The 21,323-nt window shown below is 34.3% G+C and overlaps 4 protein-coding genes across 7 annotated transcripts; 1 reads left to right on the top strand and 3 right to left on the bottom strand.

Moving 5' to 3' along the window:
- Positions 1-1,672: 1,672 nt before the first annotated feature.
- On the top strand, positions 1,673-4,224 carry BDBG_02449. 4 transcript variants are annotated; one of them, XM_031720793.1, is made up of 3 exons: positions 1,673-2,060; positions 2,120-2,737; positions 2,799-3,500. In XM_031720793.1, exons 2-3 carry the CDS (start codon positions 2,332-2,334, stop codon positions 2,900-2,902), a joined length of 510 nt encoding a protein of 169 aa, XP_031577085.1. In that variant the 5' UTR covers positions 1,673-2,060; positions 2,120-2,331; the 3' UTR covers positions 2,903-3,500. The 4 variants fall into 4 exon arrangements, with proteins under 4 accessions (XP_031577085.1, XP_002627778.1, XP_031577087.1 ...); XM_002627732.2 differs by having other exon boundaries at positions 2,120-2,910; positions 3,060-3,500; XM_031720795.1 differs by having other exon boundaries at positions 2,120-3,500.
- Positions 3,403-4,260, bottom strand: BDBG_02448 (uncharacterized protein; the record flags this gene model as incomplete). The annotated part of the gene is made up of 1 exon (XM_031720792.1): positions 3,403-4,260. The coding sequence occupies one exon, from the start codon at positions 4,258-4,260 to the stop codon at positions 3,403-3,405; it is 858 nt and encodes a 285-aa protein (XP_031577084.1).
- Positions 4,261-4,957: 697 nt separating this feature from the next.
- BDBG_16572 (uncharacterized protein) lies at positions 4,958-5,302 on the bottom strand (the record flags this gene model as incomplete). The annotated part of the gene is made up of 1 exon (XM_031724500.1): positions 4,958-5,302. One exon carries the CDS (start codon positions 5,300-5,302, stop codon positions 4,958-4,960), a length of 345 nt encoding a protein of 114 aa, XP_031577083.1.
- Positions 5,303-5,424: 122 nt separating this feature from the next.
- BDBG_16571 (uncharacterized protein) lies at positions 5,425-5,634 on the bottom strand (the record flags this gene model as incomplete). The annotated part of the gene is made up of 1 exon (XM_031724499.1): positions 5,425-5,634. The coding sequence occupies one exon, from the start codon at positions 5,632-5,634 to the stop codon at positions 5,425-5,427; it is 210 nt and encodes a 69-aa protein (XP_031577082.1).
- Positions 5,635-21,323: the final 15,689 nt, after the last annotated feature.

Below are 21,323 nucleotides of genomic sequence, written 5' to 3'. Positions count from 1 at the left end.
CTCACAATAACTCTGTAGTCTACAAGCTCACTATTTAAGCAAGATAGTTAAGCTCACTTATACAGCTTCTTAAACAACTATCTCTATATAATGTCACTGACTAGTCACTGCTTCAGTTCCGCCACGTTACATAACTTTACTGACATAGGAAAAACCCTGAGAACTAAAAGTTCTCAGGTAGATGTCATAGTCTCTGACTGCATACATCTATAATTGAAGAATAATAATAATAATAATGTGTAATATCTGTGAAATCTGAAGAAGTGTAATTATATGAATGTCTCATACATCTGAGTATCAGAACTCTCAGATCTTTCACTGATATTCTTTTATAAGATCTTACTCTCTTTATAAGATCTTATTACAGAGTCAGAGTAACTGATAAGCAAGCTTCTATCTGAGAACTCAGTGTTCATTTCACTGTTTAACTGTTTCTCTATTTCTTACACATTATTACACATTCAGATATCTCTTGATAAATAATTGTTTCTACTGAGAAGACAATATATGAATAATTGTTTCTAATAAGAAGACAATGAATATTTTTCTAGTATAAGAGACTTACACTGAATAGATCAGTATTATATTGATAGATCTTATATAATAAAGAGAAAAACATTAGAGAAGGAAAGAAAGAGAAGATGTAGAAATCAGCAATCAGAGTGAATATTTATACATATATATAATAATGTATGTAATGAAGTTTTAAGACAGAAGAATCTATACATGTTCATAACAGCTAAGAATCAGTGATTAAGAATGACTGAGAATCAGAGTATATATATTCAAGAGTGAAGTAAAAGAATCTATGAAGTGAAGTGAAAGAATCTATAAAGTGTAATAAAATAGTCTATATAATTAATCAGGCGCAGCCTGTCACAAACTTAATTTAATTAATTTAAAAGAATTTAGATAAAAGTATCTGTAATTTTCAATAAAGAATAATATTAGTAAATAAAATAGTTTTTAGAATTAGTAATTATATAAATTAAATTCAGTTATTAATATGATAATTGATTTTTTCAGTTTATAACTTATTTACAGTGATTTGATCATTTATTCACTATTATACTATAATTTACAGCTCTGGTGACTAAATGGTTAATGCAGCCATCTGATAGTGCCTTAGCATGGGAAATCAAGGCATGTGGGTTTGAAACCCGCAGGGGTACATTAAATCCAGAACTCAAGCACCTCAGGTTTCTAATAAATACAGAGGTGTACAAATCACTTCAACAAAATTGCTCTATGTTTCTGGGATGAGAAGTTATTATTACATGTATTTAATTGTCACTTCTTTGTATTTCCTATGTTCTTGTTATCTTGGCATGGTCTCAACACCTGTATTTCCTTCTGTATAACTAACACTTGACCTGTATTTAACATCACACAAGGACTCATCATAAGCTCTGCTTGCATATGAGTATAATGGAAGAATAATAATAATAATAATAACTATGATTTACAGCTCGGTGACCATGTCGCTGATTGAAATGGTGGAACAACCATAATCCGGTCGTGTAATAACCCTACGTTCTTCCGGTATGGATTACATATGAGATCACGTGTAGGCGGAGCGATCGCTATGGCAACGCCACTGGGGCGGACGCTGCTCCACAACCTTACAGGTTCATTACTTCCTGTTACTTCCAGGTTCGGATAAGCAGCCAGCCTCTTTATCCTTTGGCTGAGTCATGTAGCTGACCGAATACACTTGCATCACCCGAAGGCAGCAGGTATCCGGGCAATTGTCAGAGTTGGAATCCTAACTTAAGGTTGAGGTTCCATACCGCCGATTGCCCCGCATTTCTGTAATCATTCCCGTTGTCTTCATTTGGAAAATGGACAAGTTGAAATCGCAGATGTATTCGCCTGAACTTCAAAGAAGTGTTTAACTGAGCGATCGATTCGCGAGTCAGGCCGAAAGCCATCCCGCAGGAAGCAGCAAGCTCACCCACCTGATAGGTTTGGGGCCGAAGTCGATTGATACGAAAATTAGAGCACAAAATCTTGCCCTAAAAGTTGGTCGTGTTAAGCGATCAAACATTGCAGCCCCCAAAGCACGCCCCCCCAAACAACTATAAGACACCTATCGAATCCTCACGCTAACATAGTCCAGAATTGTTGCAGAAATGGTCTCCCAATCAGTCCTAACGGCCGCTTGCATTGCTGTTGGTGACTTTCTCCTGCCTTCTCCCGCTTCATCGGATAAAGAAAACGCAAAGGAATGCACTGATCGGCAATAGGCGACCGAAACAAGTGTGGTTTTACCCGTCAGCCACCCCTGTCAGACATTAGCACAAGAAAATCACAGCTTAGGTTCTGTTACGCATGGTCATGAACAAAAAGAGGGGTAAGGGCAAAAGGGAGGAGAGGGGAAGCTTGCCTTGTACTGTATGTGTGTCGCGCCACTGGCTATTAGGATATGAACTGGTGCCCCTGCATCTCAGAGTCCTTCTTTTTAGGTCACAAAAGAATTCGAAAAAACCCACAGGGGGAAAAAAAAAGCAAGAACGGGTCATTCAAGGAATATTGCAACTGGGTCAACATTGGACAGGTGGCAACGGCTGTTGGCAGCAACAAGATCCTGGGGGCCAAAAGCCAACTTCTTTGGTCTACCATGGCGTTGGAGACCCAGTCGAAAGGTACCTTCGCAAAGTAGCCTGGGAGGAACAAAGGTTCACGACGAATCGTTTACCATCCGAAAAAATAATGCTGGCTAGATCGGGAGGAGGGAGTAAGTGATAGCTTTAAGTGTGGGTTCCATTAGCTTCGACGGTTGATTGAAACGCGTGTAGCCGGTGAAGAAACGTTAGACAGTAGTGCTACGCTGCTGTGCCGCAATGGGCTGCCATTTGACATGATATTTAACAACAATTCTATCACCATGGTGATCCAATGAATATGAAGGTTAGTGATAATGTTGAGCCCGAGTCAAAAGTTTATCATACATAATGAATCCGTTAGTCATAACACTGAAAACATACAGCGCTCAAATATGCTGGATTGGGTTATCCAATAAAATACCCAAAAATAATAGAACTAACTCCGTACACCAGGGTATACAATGTTTCCTCCCGTTGGAAATTGACCACCTTAAAGCAAGTAACAAAAGAAATCGAACTGGATGTTTTGCCCTGGGTATAAACGAAAAAAAAGTGAAATGCAAAAATCTAAAGTTACAATAGGTCTAGAGACCGTAGTAAAATAAAATCTATATCCAACCCAACAGCGCCACAAGTAGGTCAAAGGTTCGCGGTTAATTGACGGAAAATCATATTGAATCTGCTGTCCCGATGACTCAAATGGCCGCGGTAAAGTACGGTCTCATGACGAACAATGTCCAAAATATCAACAGTCTGAGCCAGCCAGATATAACCAGGAAGACAAGTAAAAATGCGATTATCCAAATAGATCCTCATCCGAAGGAACAAGTTCTTCTGTAACTGCTCTCTGCTTCTTGCGACTCTTCTTCGACTTAGTCGTCACTGTTGGTTGGACGGGGACCGGGGTATGATGTCGCTCGTTGACCGGCTCGAGTGGTGTCTTCTCCGGGTCTAAATAGATGCTGCCAGCAGAGCTCTGCTTCGCTGTGCTTGGCGTGTTTAAAAATGAAAGTGCTGGACTGGTTTGGAAGGGCTGCCTGTCGCCGGAGGAAACGAATGTGCTGCATGGGCTTCTGGACCAAACAGGTGTGTTTGATGATGATGCTGTGCGAGGTCGGCTATGATATGAAGGGTGACGTGGGATATCCGACATAACGGGGTCCACGAAACTGGCATCAGAGCTTATGGTTGAGATTTTGCTTCTGTGCTTTTCGCTGTCGTTCGAACTGGGTCCTGTAGGTGACAATTTTGATTTGCCTATCCCGGCCATTTCTTTGAAAAATTCCTCGCTGGCAGGCTTGTAAACGAAGCTAGGACCACCAGAGTTCCGCGCTGAGGGATTTGGCGTACTGCACTCCCTCTCGGTGCGAGTCAATGAAGGCTGGGGATTGGAACTCGGGGTATCCTTTTCGTCTTCGCGGTCACAAAGGCAGCATTTCACCCAGATATTGGATCCCTTTCCGTTGCTATCTTGTTCAGCACCCAGCAAGACTTGTTCCCCAGAAGCTGTCGAATTTACTGGCAGTTGGTTCCAGCCCCCCGCCATCGGTGCGGTAATATTAGGATCCCCAAATCGCTCATCAAGGACTCTTCGATTTCCATTCCGTCGGATTCTGCGCCTTTCCAGGTAGTCTTGGAGCCAGTTCAGAGGCATATTTAAAGAGACGTTCTGATTCTAAACCGTTAGAGCTAGGAAATAATCAAGCTGTTTGCCAAGCTAGGGGATGAGGAGAGTGTCCTGGATCCCAAAAATGCTGTGAGATGATGTTGATGATTGGTGGGGGAGAGGAAGCACTGATGATTATTATATCCTCCCCAAAATGCCGCGGTGTTCCGTTCTTCACAAGCCGAGCCCACGCCGTTCAAGTGGCAGAGCTGGAGGTATTAAAATACTGCATGGAGCGGTGAATCCACTGGTTGCCTTCGTATCTCCAAGAAGCACGATCTGCCTGGGAAAATATGGTACGCCAGGGCCACCACAAGGGTAAACTCCCGGGTCCTGATCTTGTGAGGAATTGCAAACAAAGGATATTCAAGCCACAAGGACCATAGAACGATTTGAACAAAGACGAACGAGAAAAAGGAGAAAGTCGAGTCGAGCAGGTCGAGGTTTCACAACAGTTGAAAAGAAGATCATACAGGATTCCGATAAATCTGAACCCTCAACTCGTTTGTTGGCCATGGGGGGGCTTGCCCATATACATATCAAGTGCGGATGTCGAAAAAGAAAGGAAGTTAAGTCTCTTAGCCTCGATCTAATAAAAGTAAATATTACTAAAAAGAGGCGAGTCGAGCAAGAATACAGGTTAATTTACCAAATATAGAAAAAGTAGCCTGAAAATGCAAAAAGTCTATAACCACATCCTGGCAATGTTTAGAGGAATAGCCAAGGCACCTAGCCCGGGTGAGCGAGTTGTAATGTCTGGGGGCGGGGTCCGCGGACGAGACAACGGCACAGGAAATTGAGCAGCCGTCATGAGTCCTTTGACCGCGCGGGAACTTTGGACTGAATGCCATTCAATTCGTTTCTCAAATTCCCTCCAGTTGGTGACTGACCGCTGAGCTATCCAAACCCGAGCGGGATAACGCACAATATTCTGTTCGTAATCTTGTAATGGTATGATACTGAGGAGCAAATTACCTTTTTGGCGGTAGCCCGAATACATTCGGTAATTCAAATAGGCATCTGCACGCATTTTGTCCAAACACTTGATGTTGGAGGGCCAACAGATCCTTCAGTCGACAGGGAAGTCGGAAAGGTAGAACGGGCGATCTCGACAGGGAGGCAGACACACAGACAAGCATCCGGTAGCTGAGACTAGACGCGAGCGAGGCGTAACCGCATGTAGGGTGCATATGACAAGGGGCATATGATTTCTTCGTCAAGAGTGATCCCATCAGAATGGTTCATCACCACACTATTAATTGTCGTTAAAAGTCGAGGTCCATTCTTGCGCGGAGGCTGCTCTCTAACAAGGTATACGCGGGGGGCCAAAGTCAGGCTGGCCTCAACGCATGCAGCAGCCATTATGTACACCTCGCGGACGATGATTGGAAGAACACCAAAACCCAAGAATTGTTGGCAGCGAGAGCAGGCAGATGAGGATCAAGCCTGCGGCTGAAGAGGAGAGAGGCTGCAGGCAAGTTATTCAACATATGTACGCCGAGGCCATTTAGGGTTTAGCGCATGAAATGAATCCAATAACAATTACATACCCCCGGCCCGGCCGCTTCTATTTGTTGGCCCTTACGGCCGTTGCGGTTAGCGTTCCCACTAGATCACGTGATCCACCACTATATTATGTTCTTGTAGATAGATTTATCAATACACAATGTTCAACTATTCTACAGGTTATAGCCTGAATGGCATGTTTTTCTTTTTAGAACATTGCATTAACATTTTTGACATGAATAGTTCATCTTTTTTGAAAAGACTCTCACTCTTTATTAGAGATATTTCATTTTCTCTGAATCTGCTGATCAGCAGATTCATATACTTTATTTTTTTAAGAAAGTGTGTTCTTCATTGTGAAGAATATTACTTTTTTATTTTTTTTTTACATATCTAGAAGAAGCAGAGTCATCTTGATATGAGTGATACATCTGTTACTTCAGAGTTCAGCTCAAGGTTCAGAATCACACACTTTACTAGATAACTTATTAATAGAATGATCACTTATTATAAGAAGGCTTCTGACTTGCAAGATGAGACTGAGATCAGTTTTCACCAGAGTATGAAATTTGATGATAAGATAATGAAGAAACTTCAGAATAAAGAAAAGCAGAGTCAATATTTATCTGCAGAATCTGTTCATTTCAACTTATTAAATTCTTCATCATTTCTCACTTCTGAAATACTAACTTTTAATGATGATCTGAATCAATCTATCTATTACACTGCAGACAATCTTATGAATCTTATATAGATAATGCTATGAAATCAGATAACTGCAGCTGAAATCACTTAATATCTTACTATATCTGTCTCTGTATAAAGAGACACTATAAGAAATGAGTTGCAGGAATATCAGAAGAAGGTCAAATATACACTAGATATTAAATCAGTAATTACATTTAATAACTCTAATTATGAAGCCTGACATGTTGATATGTTAACTGATGTGAAAGTTATTAATGAAACTGACATTCTATTGAGAACTCAATGAGAATCTTCTTTTATATATTATATTGATTCTGAGAAGTGAAGGATTCATTCCAAGTCTCTATATAGATATATACTATTGAGTCTTGTTGAAAATGTTTAAATTACTATTGAAATCTTGAAAGCTGACAATACTGCAGCTCTGTGAGACAAGATCAATATTGAATATATAATATCACTGACAGAAGAACAAGTTAATATCTTCAAGAAATTGACAAAATTATAAGTCAAGAAGAATGATTATCTTACTTTTCAGAGATATTTCTACTATCTTATTATCTGTCACAAAGAGCTCTGTCAGAGTACTGAGAATGTATATTATAATCTTTTTCTCAACAATCTATAAGATTACTAAAGACTGTTTATTAAGACATATTTGAATAAGTTTTTCTCCACTGATCAGAGACTCATTGTCAACATTAATATTAATAATTTGATGAAGCAACTGATCAATCATACATTCAAGAAGATCATCACTAAACAGAAAAAGCAGTCTCAGACTGATTCTATAACTGTGAAAAAGAATAAGAATAAAGATGAGGATAAAAGTATATCTGTATAAAAGTGCACTCACTGCAGAAGACATGAACATACTATTAACAGATATTTCATCCTACACTCTGATAAAAAGAAAAAGAAGAATGACAAGAAGAATGACAAGAAGAAAGAGAAGAAGAATGACTTGATAAGTTCTCAATCAGCAGTAAATGCAGTAATTACAAAGATTGAGTTCTATTTCTCTTTCACAGTCACTGAAAAACCATTCTCTAGATCTTGATATTTGAACACATGTGTAAGTCTGAATATGATGAGTGAGCTTCATTCTTTCTCAAATATCAAACCTTTCAATGATAATATCTCTGTCAATTCTGCAACTGAGAGAACTGGGTTTATCAAGAAGATTGAAACTGTCATCTTGAAGATTGAGAGTGATGATGTTAACTTACAGAATGTTCACTATATTTCTAATATTATAGTTAACCTGCTCTTATTTGCAAAGCTTGAAGATCAGGAATTTCAATTTACATTATCTTTCACTATTCTCTCATTTTTCATTTGCAGAGTCTTAAACAGCATTATTTTTCATGCAGTTCAGACTGCCTAGAACAACATATATAAGATTAATGAATGAAAGTTCAATGAGAATCCCAATCATCTGAACAAGGCAGTCAAGTATATTACAATGCTACATGAGTATGATTTTAACTGAAAAGTTGATCTTTCTGTGACTGCTGCTACTACTGTTAATAACATTGATTCTACAGTCTCAAATACAGGCCTCAAGAATACAAGAATATCAAAGACTCTTTTGAACTGACACTGTGACCTCAGTTACATTCACACTGATGCTATAATTGCTATGACCAAGAATTCTCATACTGAAGTCACAATTAAAGATTCTAAGACTAAGTTCTTTTACAAGAAATGTGTCAAGACAGATATGATATGAGATTATTTGAAAACACTAATACCTAGATCTATTCAACTTATTGAGAAGGTTTATATTAATCTTGCAGATGATGAATGTACATTGAAAGACCTCTCTGATCACTTCTTAGAGTCTCATCAGAGAACTAAATACTGAATACTTATCACCTGTGATGTGACTTGCTATCACTGAGTATATTTTTTAAAGTTCAAGAATGAGGCTGTTCAATACTTTGAGTTGTGGCTCAGATTCATGAGTAATCTCAGGTATACAGTTCCTGCTTTTCTACAGACTGATATTGATGAAGTTTTCCAATCCATGTGTATACACACAGTTATGAATTTATATGATATTAAATGAGAATCAACAGCATCACATTCATCACACCAGAATGGTGTTTTCAAACATGGAATTCACACTATCATGAGACAGGTTAGAGCTGCTCTTTTGAAAGATAATCTCTCTAAGAAGTTCTGAACAGATGTTCTAGAGACAGTGATTATAATAATCAATAATACTCTCACATCTACAGTTCTTTACAACTCAAAATTTTGGTCCTCTACTGCAGAGACTTCTGTAATTCCAAGTTCATATAAGATTTCTTGATGTGCACTTACAAATACCCCGCCAAATGTGAGGCATTTTCACTGATTGAATGCAGAGGTTTTTGTTCACTTGCATGAATCTCAGTGGCCTGCAGATAAGCTTTCTTCACATGCTGATTCCTATTGTATCATTGAATTCAGTGACACATCAATATATCACCTATGGCATCTCAAATCTGACAAGATTATTGTCAGTAGTGATGTGAGACTTTCAATCACTGAAAAACCGGTTGTCACATCTGTGACACTCACTAATAATGCCAGTATACCAGAACCTGATATTCATCTGGTTGATGGTGAAGACACTCTTAATATTGATGATCCGAATTCCACATAATTGCAGCCCGCGAAATCGCTGACTACTTACACTTCAAGTCTCATTACAGGCAACCTCCCGAAGTTCTACAAGAATGCCACATCTCAGTCAGAGGAAGTAGAAGATTATTGAAAGAAGTTCATGCAATGCAAGATTATCAATCTGAAGAGATGCAATACATGGAGTTTGATCTCTAGATCTGATGTTCTGAGAGATGAATCAATTACTTCAGACTGTTAAGTGTTTCTTGAGAAAGATAGGCCTGTGGACCTGAATACTGATTCTGATGATATTCTTAAGAAATCATATTGAGTGATTTATGATAACTGACTTAAGAAGAATTCTAGAGAAGAGATCTACACTTCTGTCATCACTGATACTGTTAATCATATTCTTTTTACAATAGCAGTACTACACAGTTGAATACTCTGTCAAGTGAATATAGTGATGATATATCTTCATAAGCATCTCACTAAGAAGGTCTATATAAGACAACTCACTGAATTTAAGACAGGCTCACTGAAAACACTTGTCTGTGTGATTGAGAGTAGTCTATATAACCTGAACCCTGTGACAAAGATCTGATATGATTACTTAACAGCTCTGTTAAGTGATCTTGAATTTACAGTCAGCACTCATAATTCAGCACTCTGATATCATACATTCAGATATCATCTCTATATGATAATCTACATTGATAATCTCAACATCATATCTGAAGCTTCTGAGAATGCTGATTGACTAGTGAGTATACTCAGTGAGAAATTAGCAGTTAAGAATCTATACCAGTTAATCAAGTATTTGAGTATAAAGATCAATTGTTCAGACAAGAGAATTGATTTGACACATTGTTAATATATCAAATGCCTTGTTGAAGATTTCTATCTTGATAATGCAGCTGTCACTAGAATATCAATGAAGAATGAATTCTGCATTAATGATTTCCCTATATCTGAGAAAGAGACTGATTTCACAATTCAGTAATATCAACATAATGTGAGTTACTTGCAATATCTTACAGTTAAAACATGTCCTGATATTACTTACACTACCTTACTACTCACTCAATGAAACATTGATTTAACACTTCAATGTTGAAAGGCCCTATTATACATTATACATTATTTGAAAGGAATCATGAATCTGAGCATTTTCTACAGACACAGTCTGTATGAGGGGTCTGTTTCTTCTGCTTCTATCAATCTTTTCATTCCTACTGATCTTTTCATTATCTCTGATTTGTCTGATGATTCCTACCTACTCTTCAGCTACTCGGATTCTGATTGAGCCGGCCTCTTGAATGATGATAGAAAATCAACATCCGGCTATGTTTTTAAGCTTGCAGACAGCCTGATTTCATGGTGTTCAGTGAAGCAACCTTGTATATCTCTAAGTTTCAATGAGGCTGAATATGTGACTCTTAGTGAGGCAGTCTGTGAGGCAACATGAATTCAGAACCTCATGATTGAGCTTGACTTCATCACTACATCTCTGATACAGATTCTCACTGATAATAAGAGTGCTATAGATCTCACAAAGATGGCAGTCATTACAGTCTGAAGCAAGCACATTGACATGTGTTTTCATTTTTAACATTGGCAGTTGAATCAGGGGGTCATTGATTTAGAATACATTCTCATCACTCAGATAGCAGTGGATGAACTCATTAAATCTCTAGACACTGTGACATTTGCGCGATTCATGATTTTGCTAGGTCTTACAGACATAAAAGTTGAGAATGTTTAATTTTACATTTGTATTTGATTTTGACAGACTATCTTGGTGGTTTGAGTGTTTTTGTATGTGATTCTTGTTATCTCAAGAGGGGGTGTTGACTCTTACAGCTGTTGTGGTTAGCATTCTCACTAGATCATGTGACTCACCACTGTATTATATTCTTGTAGATAGATCTATCAATACACAACATTTAACTATTCTACACTATTATGGCAATCTTCTCTCGGAGGATAACGGACCTCTTACTAATCATTACTACTGAGATAACGTGACTCATCATCAAATAAACTCATTCAACTCAACAAACTTCAAAAAGCACTCTATAGAGCTGTTAATTTTCAATTATAGCATAACAATGTAATAAGATATTAATATTATTTATTAAAGATTAAAACTATATGCAGAATACATTATATAAACATATATGATTAATTCAGAGAATGATTACTTAGCTTAATAATTTACTCAGAATATAAAACTTTTGATTTTAAAATAATTAAATTAAGTGTAGAAGATATCAGAGAAAAAATATTATTTAATTTTGTGACGGGCTACGCCTGATCAATCATATAGACTATTTCATTACACTTCACAGATTTCAATCACTTCATTCTCAAACATGTATGCTCTGATTCTCAGTCATTCTTGATCACTGATTCTCAGTCACTACAAACACGTGTATATTCTTCTGCCCTGAAGCTTCACTGCATACACCACCACATACATGTATAAATATTCATCTCAATCACTGATTCTTACACTTTCTCTTTCTTTTCTTCTCTAACATTTTTATCTTTGTTATATAAGATCTATCAATATTATACTGATCTATTCAGCATAGGCCTCTTACACTATAAAAATGTTGATTATCTTCTCATTAGAAATGATTATTTATTGAGAGATATCTGAATGTGTAATAATATGTAAGAAAGAGAAAACATAGTTAAGTGAACACTGAGTTCTCAGATAGAAGCTTGCTCATCAGTTATTCTAGTCTTATAATAAAGATCTTATAAGAGAATGTCAGTGAAAGACCTGAGAGTTCTGACACTTAGATATATAAGAATATAATTACATTTCTTCAGATTTCACAGATATTATATATCAGATGATCAATATAATCATGTCTAATAATAATATGAAACTCTTGAATGTAAGTATAGATGTAATGTCACAGTGACTCTGAGTAATGTTGAAATTATAACAGTAACAGATAGCAGACATGCGTGCAACTCAATAACTTCAATATGAAGAGATTCAATGATTAACTTATATGATTTCAATATTTACAGAACTGAATACAAAAGTGCTGAAAGAATGCTTAAGTGCTTCTATATATTTTAATACTTCTAATCTCACTCTCTACTTATCATGAAGAATGAAAATGCTTATAAAACTGAGTATAGATGAAGATGTCATTGATTCATTAATCAATCAAGATTGATATATCAATGAATGATTGAAAGATTGTGCGAAACAGAAGTTTTATTCATAAATGAAAGTATATGAATCAGTGTTATGAATATCTGATAATATTATGAAATATCTTAATATTCTGGTCTGAGACACTGTTATATAATAGAAAGTATTAGATTGATTACACAGTATCTGACAGAGAAATACTTCTCTTACAATATTCATTCCTGACTTCAACATCAAGATTCTAGAAGTAGATAATCAATCTTAAGAGAATTAAATGAAGATTAGCATGCTTAAGAAGACATTAACTTTTGAACTCTTACAGACTTTTATAAGTGTAGATAAAGATCAGACTTATGAAGACTTCTGCACACAGCTTCAGACAATGAATGATTATCTTATCAAGCTCAAGAATATACAGAATAGTAACAGAAGATATTACATCTCAGTAACTCATACACTCATGTCAAGGAATAATAATGATACAGATGTCATGAATTGAGTAGATTTAAATGTCTACATATAAGCAAGAGTCTCTGTCATCTGAACAGACTTCTGAGTCTCTGAGATCACTTCTGAAGAAGTCACTGATTAATATCAATGTGAAGTGTGTATTAACTGTAACTGATCAGAATATATTGCTTTCAACTGCTGATTAATCTATGTATCTTCATACTCAAGAGAAAGATCAGTGTTTTCTCATTTAAAGAATGAATCAGCATCTGTCTGTGTCAATCACATTATATTAGAGAAAGATTCAGAAGATAACTATAAGAATATTCTGATGAAACAGAGAAAAGATTAGCTTCTGTTCAAATTTATAAAGAGAAGCTTGAAGAGATTGAATGATAATAATTTGAAGAGAAGATAATAATGAATATGATTCTTATATCTACTGTGATTGATAATATGTATAATATGAAAGCTATGATAGACAGTGATCTATATTACTATGCAATGATAAAATCTTCAGTCATAAGATATTATAATCTTCAGTGTATCTCTTTATCAAAATCATGACTCCTTGCAGGATTTGATGATTCAAAAGACATTTGTACTCATTACATGATTGTGGCGGGCTGCGCTCGATCAATCATATAGACTATTCTGTTACACTTCACAGATTCCAACCACTTCATTCTCGAATGTGTACACTCCGATTCTCAGCCATTCTTGATCACTGATTCTCGGCCGCTATGAACGGGTGTATATTCTCCCGCCTCAAAGCTCCACCGCGTACACCATCACATACGCGTATAAATATCCACCTTGATTACTGATTCTCACACTTTCTCTTTTTTTTCTTCTCTAATGTTTTTATCTTTGTTATATAAGATCTATCAATATTATACTGATCTATTCAGTGTAGACCTCTTACACTATAAAAACATTCATCATCTTCTTATTAGAAAATGATTATTCACACATTATCTTCTCATTAGAAATAATTATTCATCAAGAGATATCTGAACATGTAACAATGTGTAAGAAATAGAGAAACAGTTAAGTGAACACTGAGTTCTTAAATAGAAGCTGCTTATCAGTCATTCTGACCCTGTAATAAGATTCTACAAAGAGAATATTAGTGAAAGATCTGAGAGTTCTGACACTCAGATGTATAAGATATTCATATAATTACACTTCTTCAAATTTCACAGATATCACACATCTGATAAACAATATAATTATGTCTAATAATAATATGAAAGAATCTCTGAATATAAGTATAGACACAGTGTCACAGTGACTCTGAGTAATGTTGAAACTACAATAATAATAAATAGCTAATATACATACAACTCAACAATACTAATACAAAGAGATTTAATAACTAACTCACACAATTTTAACACCTACAGAATCAAATATAAAAGTACTAAAAGAATACTTAGATACTTCTACATATTTCAATACTTCTGATCTCACTCTCTACTCATCATAAAGAATGAAAATACTTATAAAACTGAGTGTAGATGAAGATGTCATCAGTTCATTAATCAATCAAGATTAATATATCAATGAATGATTGAAAGATCATATAAAATAGAAGTTTCATTCATGAATGAAAGCATGTGAATCAGTGTTGTGAATATCTGATAATATTATGAAACATCTTGATATTCTGTTCTGAGACACTGTTATATAACAGAAAGTATTAGATTAACTACAGAGTATCTGACAGAGAAATATTTCTCTTATAACATTCATCTCTGACTTCAATATCAAGATTCTAGAAGCAGATAATCAATCTTAAGAGAATCAAATAAAGATTAGCATACTTAAGAAGACATTAACTTTTGAACTCTTACAAGTTCTTATAAGTGCAGATGAAGATCAGACTTATAAAGACTTCTACATACAGCTCTGAATAATGAATGACTGTCTTACTAAGCTCAAGAATATACAGAACAGTGACAGAAGATATTACATCTCAGTGATTTATACACTCATACTGAGGAATAACAATGATGCAGATGTCATGAATTGAGTAGACTTGAATATCTATACATAAGCAAGAGTCTCTGCTGTCTGAACAGACTTTCAAGTCCCTGAGATCACTTCTGAAGAAGTTGCTGATTGACATCAACATAGAGTGTATATTAACTGTAATTAATCAGAACACATTGCTTTCAACTGTTAATCAATCTATATATCTTCATACTCAAGAGAAAGATCAGTATCTTCTTGTTTAAAGAATGAATCAATGTCTGTTCATATCAATCATGTTACATTAGAGAAAGATTCAGAAGATAACTATGAGAATGTCTCAGTAAAACAGAGAAAAGATTAGCTTCTATTCAAATTTATAAACAGAAGCTTGAAGAGGTTGAATAACAATGATTTGAAGAGAAGATGACAATAAATGTGATACTTATATCTACTATAATTGATAAGATGTATAATATAAAAGTCATGATAGACAGCAGTCTATGTTACTATGCAATGATAAAATCTTCAGTTATAAGATATTATAATCTTCAGTGTATTTCTTTATCAAAACCTCAACTTCTTGCAGAATTTGATGATTCAAAAGACATTTGTATCTGTTACATGATGAAGCTGATTATAGATGTGAAAGAACATCAACATGAAGATGTCTATGCATATGAAGTTAATAATGTTGATTATAATCTTATATTAGAACTTATCTGACTATCTGAACAAGGCATCTTATTAAATACTTAAAACAGAAGCTTGATATTCTCTAACAATGATAGAATTCACAAAGATGATATTTATAAGACTATTGATCTGACACAGATCTCTGTCAATATCTATAAAATACTCAGAAAAAGAAGTCACTGAAAGAATTACTGATAGTAGAATTATATATCAATCTATTTTATCAGTCTGACTGATATTAAAAAGACTCTAGAAAAATTATCTCATATTATAATAACAGATTCTCATATGAAACTCTCTTAATAATATCATGAATATCTAGATATCTTCTGATAAGACAATATTATGAACATATCTCTCTTACAAGATCTCAGAGTGAATCACAGTATTAAGTTAGAGAAAAAGAATAATAAGAATTCTGAACTGTTATGAGACTCTCTTTATAACATATTCTGAGATGAACTTCTTCTTCTTTAAAAGACACTCAATGATCTGTTGAATAAAGAATTTATATATATTAGCAACTCTTTCACTGCAGCCTCTATTCTCTTTACAAAGAAATCAGGTGAAGAACTCTGATTCTGTGTGAACTACTGAGATCTGAACAGATTGATAAAGAAAGATTGATACTTCTTATCTCTCATCAATGAAATTCTAGCATGAATCAGATAAGCTCAATAATTTATAAAACTAGATATTATCACTGCATTTCATAAGATTCATATCACTGAAGAAGATGAATGACTTACAGCATTTCAAACATGTTATAATCTCTTTGAATGAATAGTCACACTTTTTGAACTGACTATCATTCTCAGTACATTTCAGAAGTATATTAACTAAGCACTCTGAGATTTTCTTGATGAGTTTGTATCTGCTTATCTAGATAACATTCTCATCTTTATCAATGAATTCAGAAAAGAATATCAAGAGTATGTGCAAAAGATATTACAATGACTATGAGAAGCAGAACTACTGATAGATATTGATAAGTATGATTTTAAAGTCAAGAGTATCAAGTATCTGAGTTTTATTATAGAAGCTGATAAGAGAATTTGAATGAATTCTGAGAAAGTCTCTATCATTCTTGAATGAGAAGCTCTATATACTGTGAAAGATATACAAAGCTTCATCAGATTTGCTAACTTCTATCAGTGATTTATATGAAACTTCTCAGATATTACAAGACCACTTACAGATCTCACTAAGAAAGACTCAGTATTTCAATAATCAGTGAATACTGAAGCTGCATTTACACAGATGAAGAAGATATTCATTAATACTTCTTTACTGATAATATTTAATTCTGATTGTAAGACAGTTGTTAAAGCTGATTTCTCTGACTATATGATAGAAGAAGTAATATTATAATATGATAATGAAGATGTTCTGCAATTATATGTCTTTATATCTAAGAAACTGAGTCCTGCTGAATGCAATTATGAGATCTATGATAAGAAACTTCTCACAATTATACACTGTTTAGAAGAATGAGACTCTGAACTTCAAAGTGTCTCTGAATTTGAGATAGTCACAGATCATAAGAACCTTAAATACTTCACAACTACTTATAAACTCACTGAATGACAGATATGATGATCTGAGTTCTTAAGCTGCTTTCATTTTACAATACACTACCATTCTAGTAGTCAAAACTCAATGATAGATACTCTCTTATAACAAGAGTAAGATATGTCATCTAATGTAATAGATACTCACTGAATGAACTAAGAGCACTGGCTCTTGAACCTGAAGATACTAGTTGATCAAGATGAAACAGTTCATGACACTATATATACTTCTTCAGTTAGAACTGTCATTGATATCTTCACTTTCTCTACACTGAATAAACTGTGGTATACAGCAGCTCAGATGAATAAACTTCTTCAGACTCTCACTAAAGCAGTATATCAAGAAGCACTCTGATTTTCTTCAGAACTATGTATAAGAATCAATATCTCTGAATATTCAATTGATGATAATAACACTCTATAATTCTGTGAATGACACTGAGTCTCTCACTCTGAACTCTTACACACTCAGATAATGCAAGAGATGCATGATTTACATATGATCAGTTATTCAGGCTGTGAACAACTGTATAGAATAATCTTCTCAGAGTTCTACTGATCTGAGATATTAAACAGTATCAGATGCTTTGTCTGAAACTATAAGAACTATTCTTCTGTTATCTCATGAAAGAACTGTAGAAAAGATCTATTAAAAGCACTCAATATCTCTGATAGAATCTGATGAGATGTAGCAATTGACTTCACTATCAATCTATCTGAGAGTAAGAGTTGTAGAAATATTCTGATCATCATGAATCAACTGAGCAAAGATATAATATTGAAACCTTGTAATAAGATAAATACTGAATAAGTCACTGAAGCTTTTCTACAGAGCTCATTCTATCAGATACATGAATTGCTGAGATCTATAGTATCAGATCAGAGCTGTCAATTTGTGAGTACTCTCTGAATAAGAATCTGTCAAGTTCTCAAGATTATACACTGTCTATCAACTGTCTATCACTCTGAGACTGATAATGCATCAGAATGAATAATTCAGACTGTGAAGAATTATCTCTGTAAGTTCTGTAATCACTTATAAGACAATTGACATGATCTTCTTCTACATGCAGAGGTTGCTATCAACAGTCAAGATGTTATTTTAATAGATATAAGTCTGTTCTTTCTTACACACAAATATCACATAAAAGTGTTGAATCTTCTAGAGACTACACAGTTCATATCAGACCTCTGCAGTCTGATTCAGATCACTGACAATATAGTAATAAAACTCTGAGATGCTCATGATTGAGCAGAGGCCTTCATAACAACTGTGAAACAAGATCAAGAGAATCAAATCAATGTTCACTGAGATTCTGCTGAACAATATAAGATAGAAGATCTGATATGATTGAATCTTAAGAATATATGAATCACATGTTTATCTTGTACACTAGATTACTATCATATCAAGTATAAAGTGATAGAAGTTCTAGATAGTTATAACTACTGTCTTGACACATTATCAGAGATTCATGATATATTTCACACAAGCTTGCTTTATCACACTGTTACTGATTCATTCTCTTCTCAACTGACTTCTGACTGACAGTCACCAGACATCATAGAAGAAGATAATGAGCTTGAGTGAGAGATTGAGAATATTCTTGATAAGAGATCTCATGACTGCAGCTGACAATATCTTGTAAAATGAATTGACTATAATCAACTGATCTGAACTCTGAGTTCTGTGTTATCTGAAACAGCAGCTCTTGATCAATGAGAACTGCTTCTGAAAGAAGGGGCTAATGTGACAGGCTGCGCCTGATCAATTATATAGACTATTCTGTTACACTTCACAGATTTCAACTACTTCATTCTTGAATGCATACACTCTGATTCTCAGTCATTCTCAATTGCTGATTCTCAGCTGCTACAAACGCGCGTATATTCTCCCACCCCGAAGCTCCACTGTGTACACCATCACATACACATATAAATATTCATCTTGATCACTGATTCTTGCACTTTCTCTTTCTTTCCTTCTCTAATGTTTTTATCTTTGTTATATAAGACCTATCAATATTATACTGATCTATTCGGCGTAGACTTCTTACAATGATGAAGCTGATCATAGATGTGAGAGAATATCAATGTGAAGATGTCTATATATATGAAGTTAATAATCTTGATTATAATCTTATATTAGAACTTATCTGACTATCTGAATAAGACATCTTATTGAACACTTGAAACAGAAGCTTGATATTCTCTAATAATAATAGAATTCATGAAGATAATATTCACAAGACTATTAATCTGACACAGATCTCTGTTAATATCTATGAAATACTCAGAAAAAGAAGTCACTGAAAGAATTACTGATAATAGAATTATGTATTAATCTATTCTATCAGTCTGATTAATATTAAAAAGACTCTAGAAAAATTATTCTGTGTTACAATAACAGATTTTATATAAAACTTTTTCAATAATATTATGAATATCTAGATGTCTTCTGATAAGATAATATTATAAATATATCTCTCTTACAAGATTCTGAAGTGAATCACAGTATCAAGTTAGAGAAAAAGAATGATAAGAACTCTGAACTGTTATAAGACTCTCTTTATAACATGTTCTGAGATAAACTTCTTCTTCTTTAAAAGACACTCAATAATCTGTTGAATAAAGAATTTATATACATTAGTAACTCTTTCACTGCAGCCTCTATTCTCTTTGTAAAGAAATCAGATGAAGAACTCTGATTCTGTGTGAATTACTGAGATCTGAACAGATTGATAAAGAAAGATTAATATCTCTTATCTCTCATCAATAAAATCCTAGCACAGATCAGATAAGCTTAATGATTTATAAAACTAGATATTGTCACTGTGTTTCATAAGATTTGTATGACTGAAGAAGATGAATGGCTTATAGCATTTTAAACATATTATGACCTCTTTGAATGAATAGTCACACTCTTTGAACTAGCTAATATTCTCAGTATATTTCAGAAGTATATCAACTGAGCACTCTGAGATTTTCTTGATAAGTTTGTATCTGCTTATTTAAATGACATTCTCATCTTCACTGATGAATTCAGAAAAGAATATCAAGAGTATATATAAAAGATATTACAACAGCTACAAGAAGCAGAACTACTGATAGATATTGATAAGTGTAATTTTAAAGTCAAGAGTATTAAGTATCTGAGTTTTATTATAGAAGTGGATAAGAGAATTTGAATGAATTCTGAGAAAGTCTCTGTCATTCTTGAATGAGAAGCTTCATGTACTGTGAAAGATGTATAAAGCTTCATTGAATTTGCTAACTTCTATCAGTGATTTATATGAAACTTCTCAGATATTATGAGATCACTTATAGATCTCACTAAGAAAGACTCAGTATTTCAATGATCAGTGAATACTGAAGCTGCATTTATACAGATAAAGAAGATATTCATTAATATCTCTCTGCTGATAATATTTAATTCTGATTGTAAGACAGTTATTGAAGCTGATTTCTCTAACTATGTAATAGAAGAAGTAATATTATAATATGATGATGAAGATATTCTATAATTATGTGTCTTTATATCTAAGAAACTGAGTTCTGCTGAATGTAATTATAAGATCTATGATAAGAAACTTCTTATAATTATATACTGTTTAGAAGAATGAGACTCTGAACTCTGAAGTATCTCTGAATTTAAGATAGTCACAGATTATAAGAATCTCAAATACTTTATAACTACTTATAAACTCACTGAATGATAGATGCAATAATCTGAGTTCTTAAGCTGCTTTCATTTTATAATACACTACTATTCTGATAGTCCGAACTCAATGACAGATGCTCTCTTATGATGAGAGTAAGATATATTATCTAATGTAACAGATACTTACTGAATGAACTGAGAGCATCAGCTCTTGAACCTGAAGATACTAGTTGATCAAGATGAAACAGTTCATGACACTATACATACTTCTTCAGTTAGAACTGTCATTGATATCTTCACTTTCTCTATACTAGATAAACTGTGATATACAGCAGCTCAGATGAATGAACTTCTTCAGATTCTTACTAAAGCAGTATATCAAGAAGTATTCTGATTTTTCTCAGAACTATGTATAAGAACTGATATCTCAGAATGTTCAATTGATGATAATAACACTCTATAATTCTGTGAATAATGCTGAGTCTCTCACTCTGAATTCTTACACACTCAGATAATACAAGAGATGCATGATTTGTATATAACTGATTATTCAGACTGTGAATAACTGTATAGAATGATCTTCTGAGAGTTCTACTAACTTAAGATATTAAACAGTATCAGATGCTTTATCTGAAACTGCAATCACTGTTCTTCTATCATCTCATGAAAGAACTGTAGAAAAGATTTATTGAAA

The sequence above is a fragment of the Blastomyces gilchristii genome (assembly GCF_000003855.2).
Source record: "Blastomyces gilchristii SLH14081 genomic scaffold supercont1.3, whole genome shotgun sequence".
NCBI lineage: Eukaryota > Fungi > Ascomycota > Eurotiomycetes > Onygenales > Ajellomycetaceae > Blastomyces > Blastomyces gilchristii.
This window is presented reverse-complemented; position numbering and strand designations above follow the sequence as displayed.

Bases quoted from the DNA above. Each gene is read 5' to 3' on its own strand.
- BDBG_02449 (XM_031720793.1), top strand. From the start codon at position 2,332: ATGGTCATGAACAAAAAGAGGGGTAAGGGCAAAAGGGAGGAGAGGGGA. The intron at 2,738-2,798 runs GTAAGTGATAGC...AAACGCGTGTAG, and splicing joins GGCTAGATCGGGAGGAGGGA to CCGGTGAAGAAACGTTAGAC.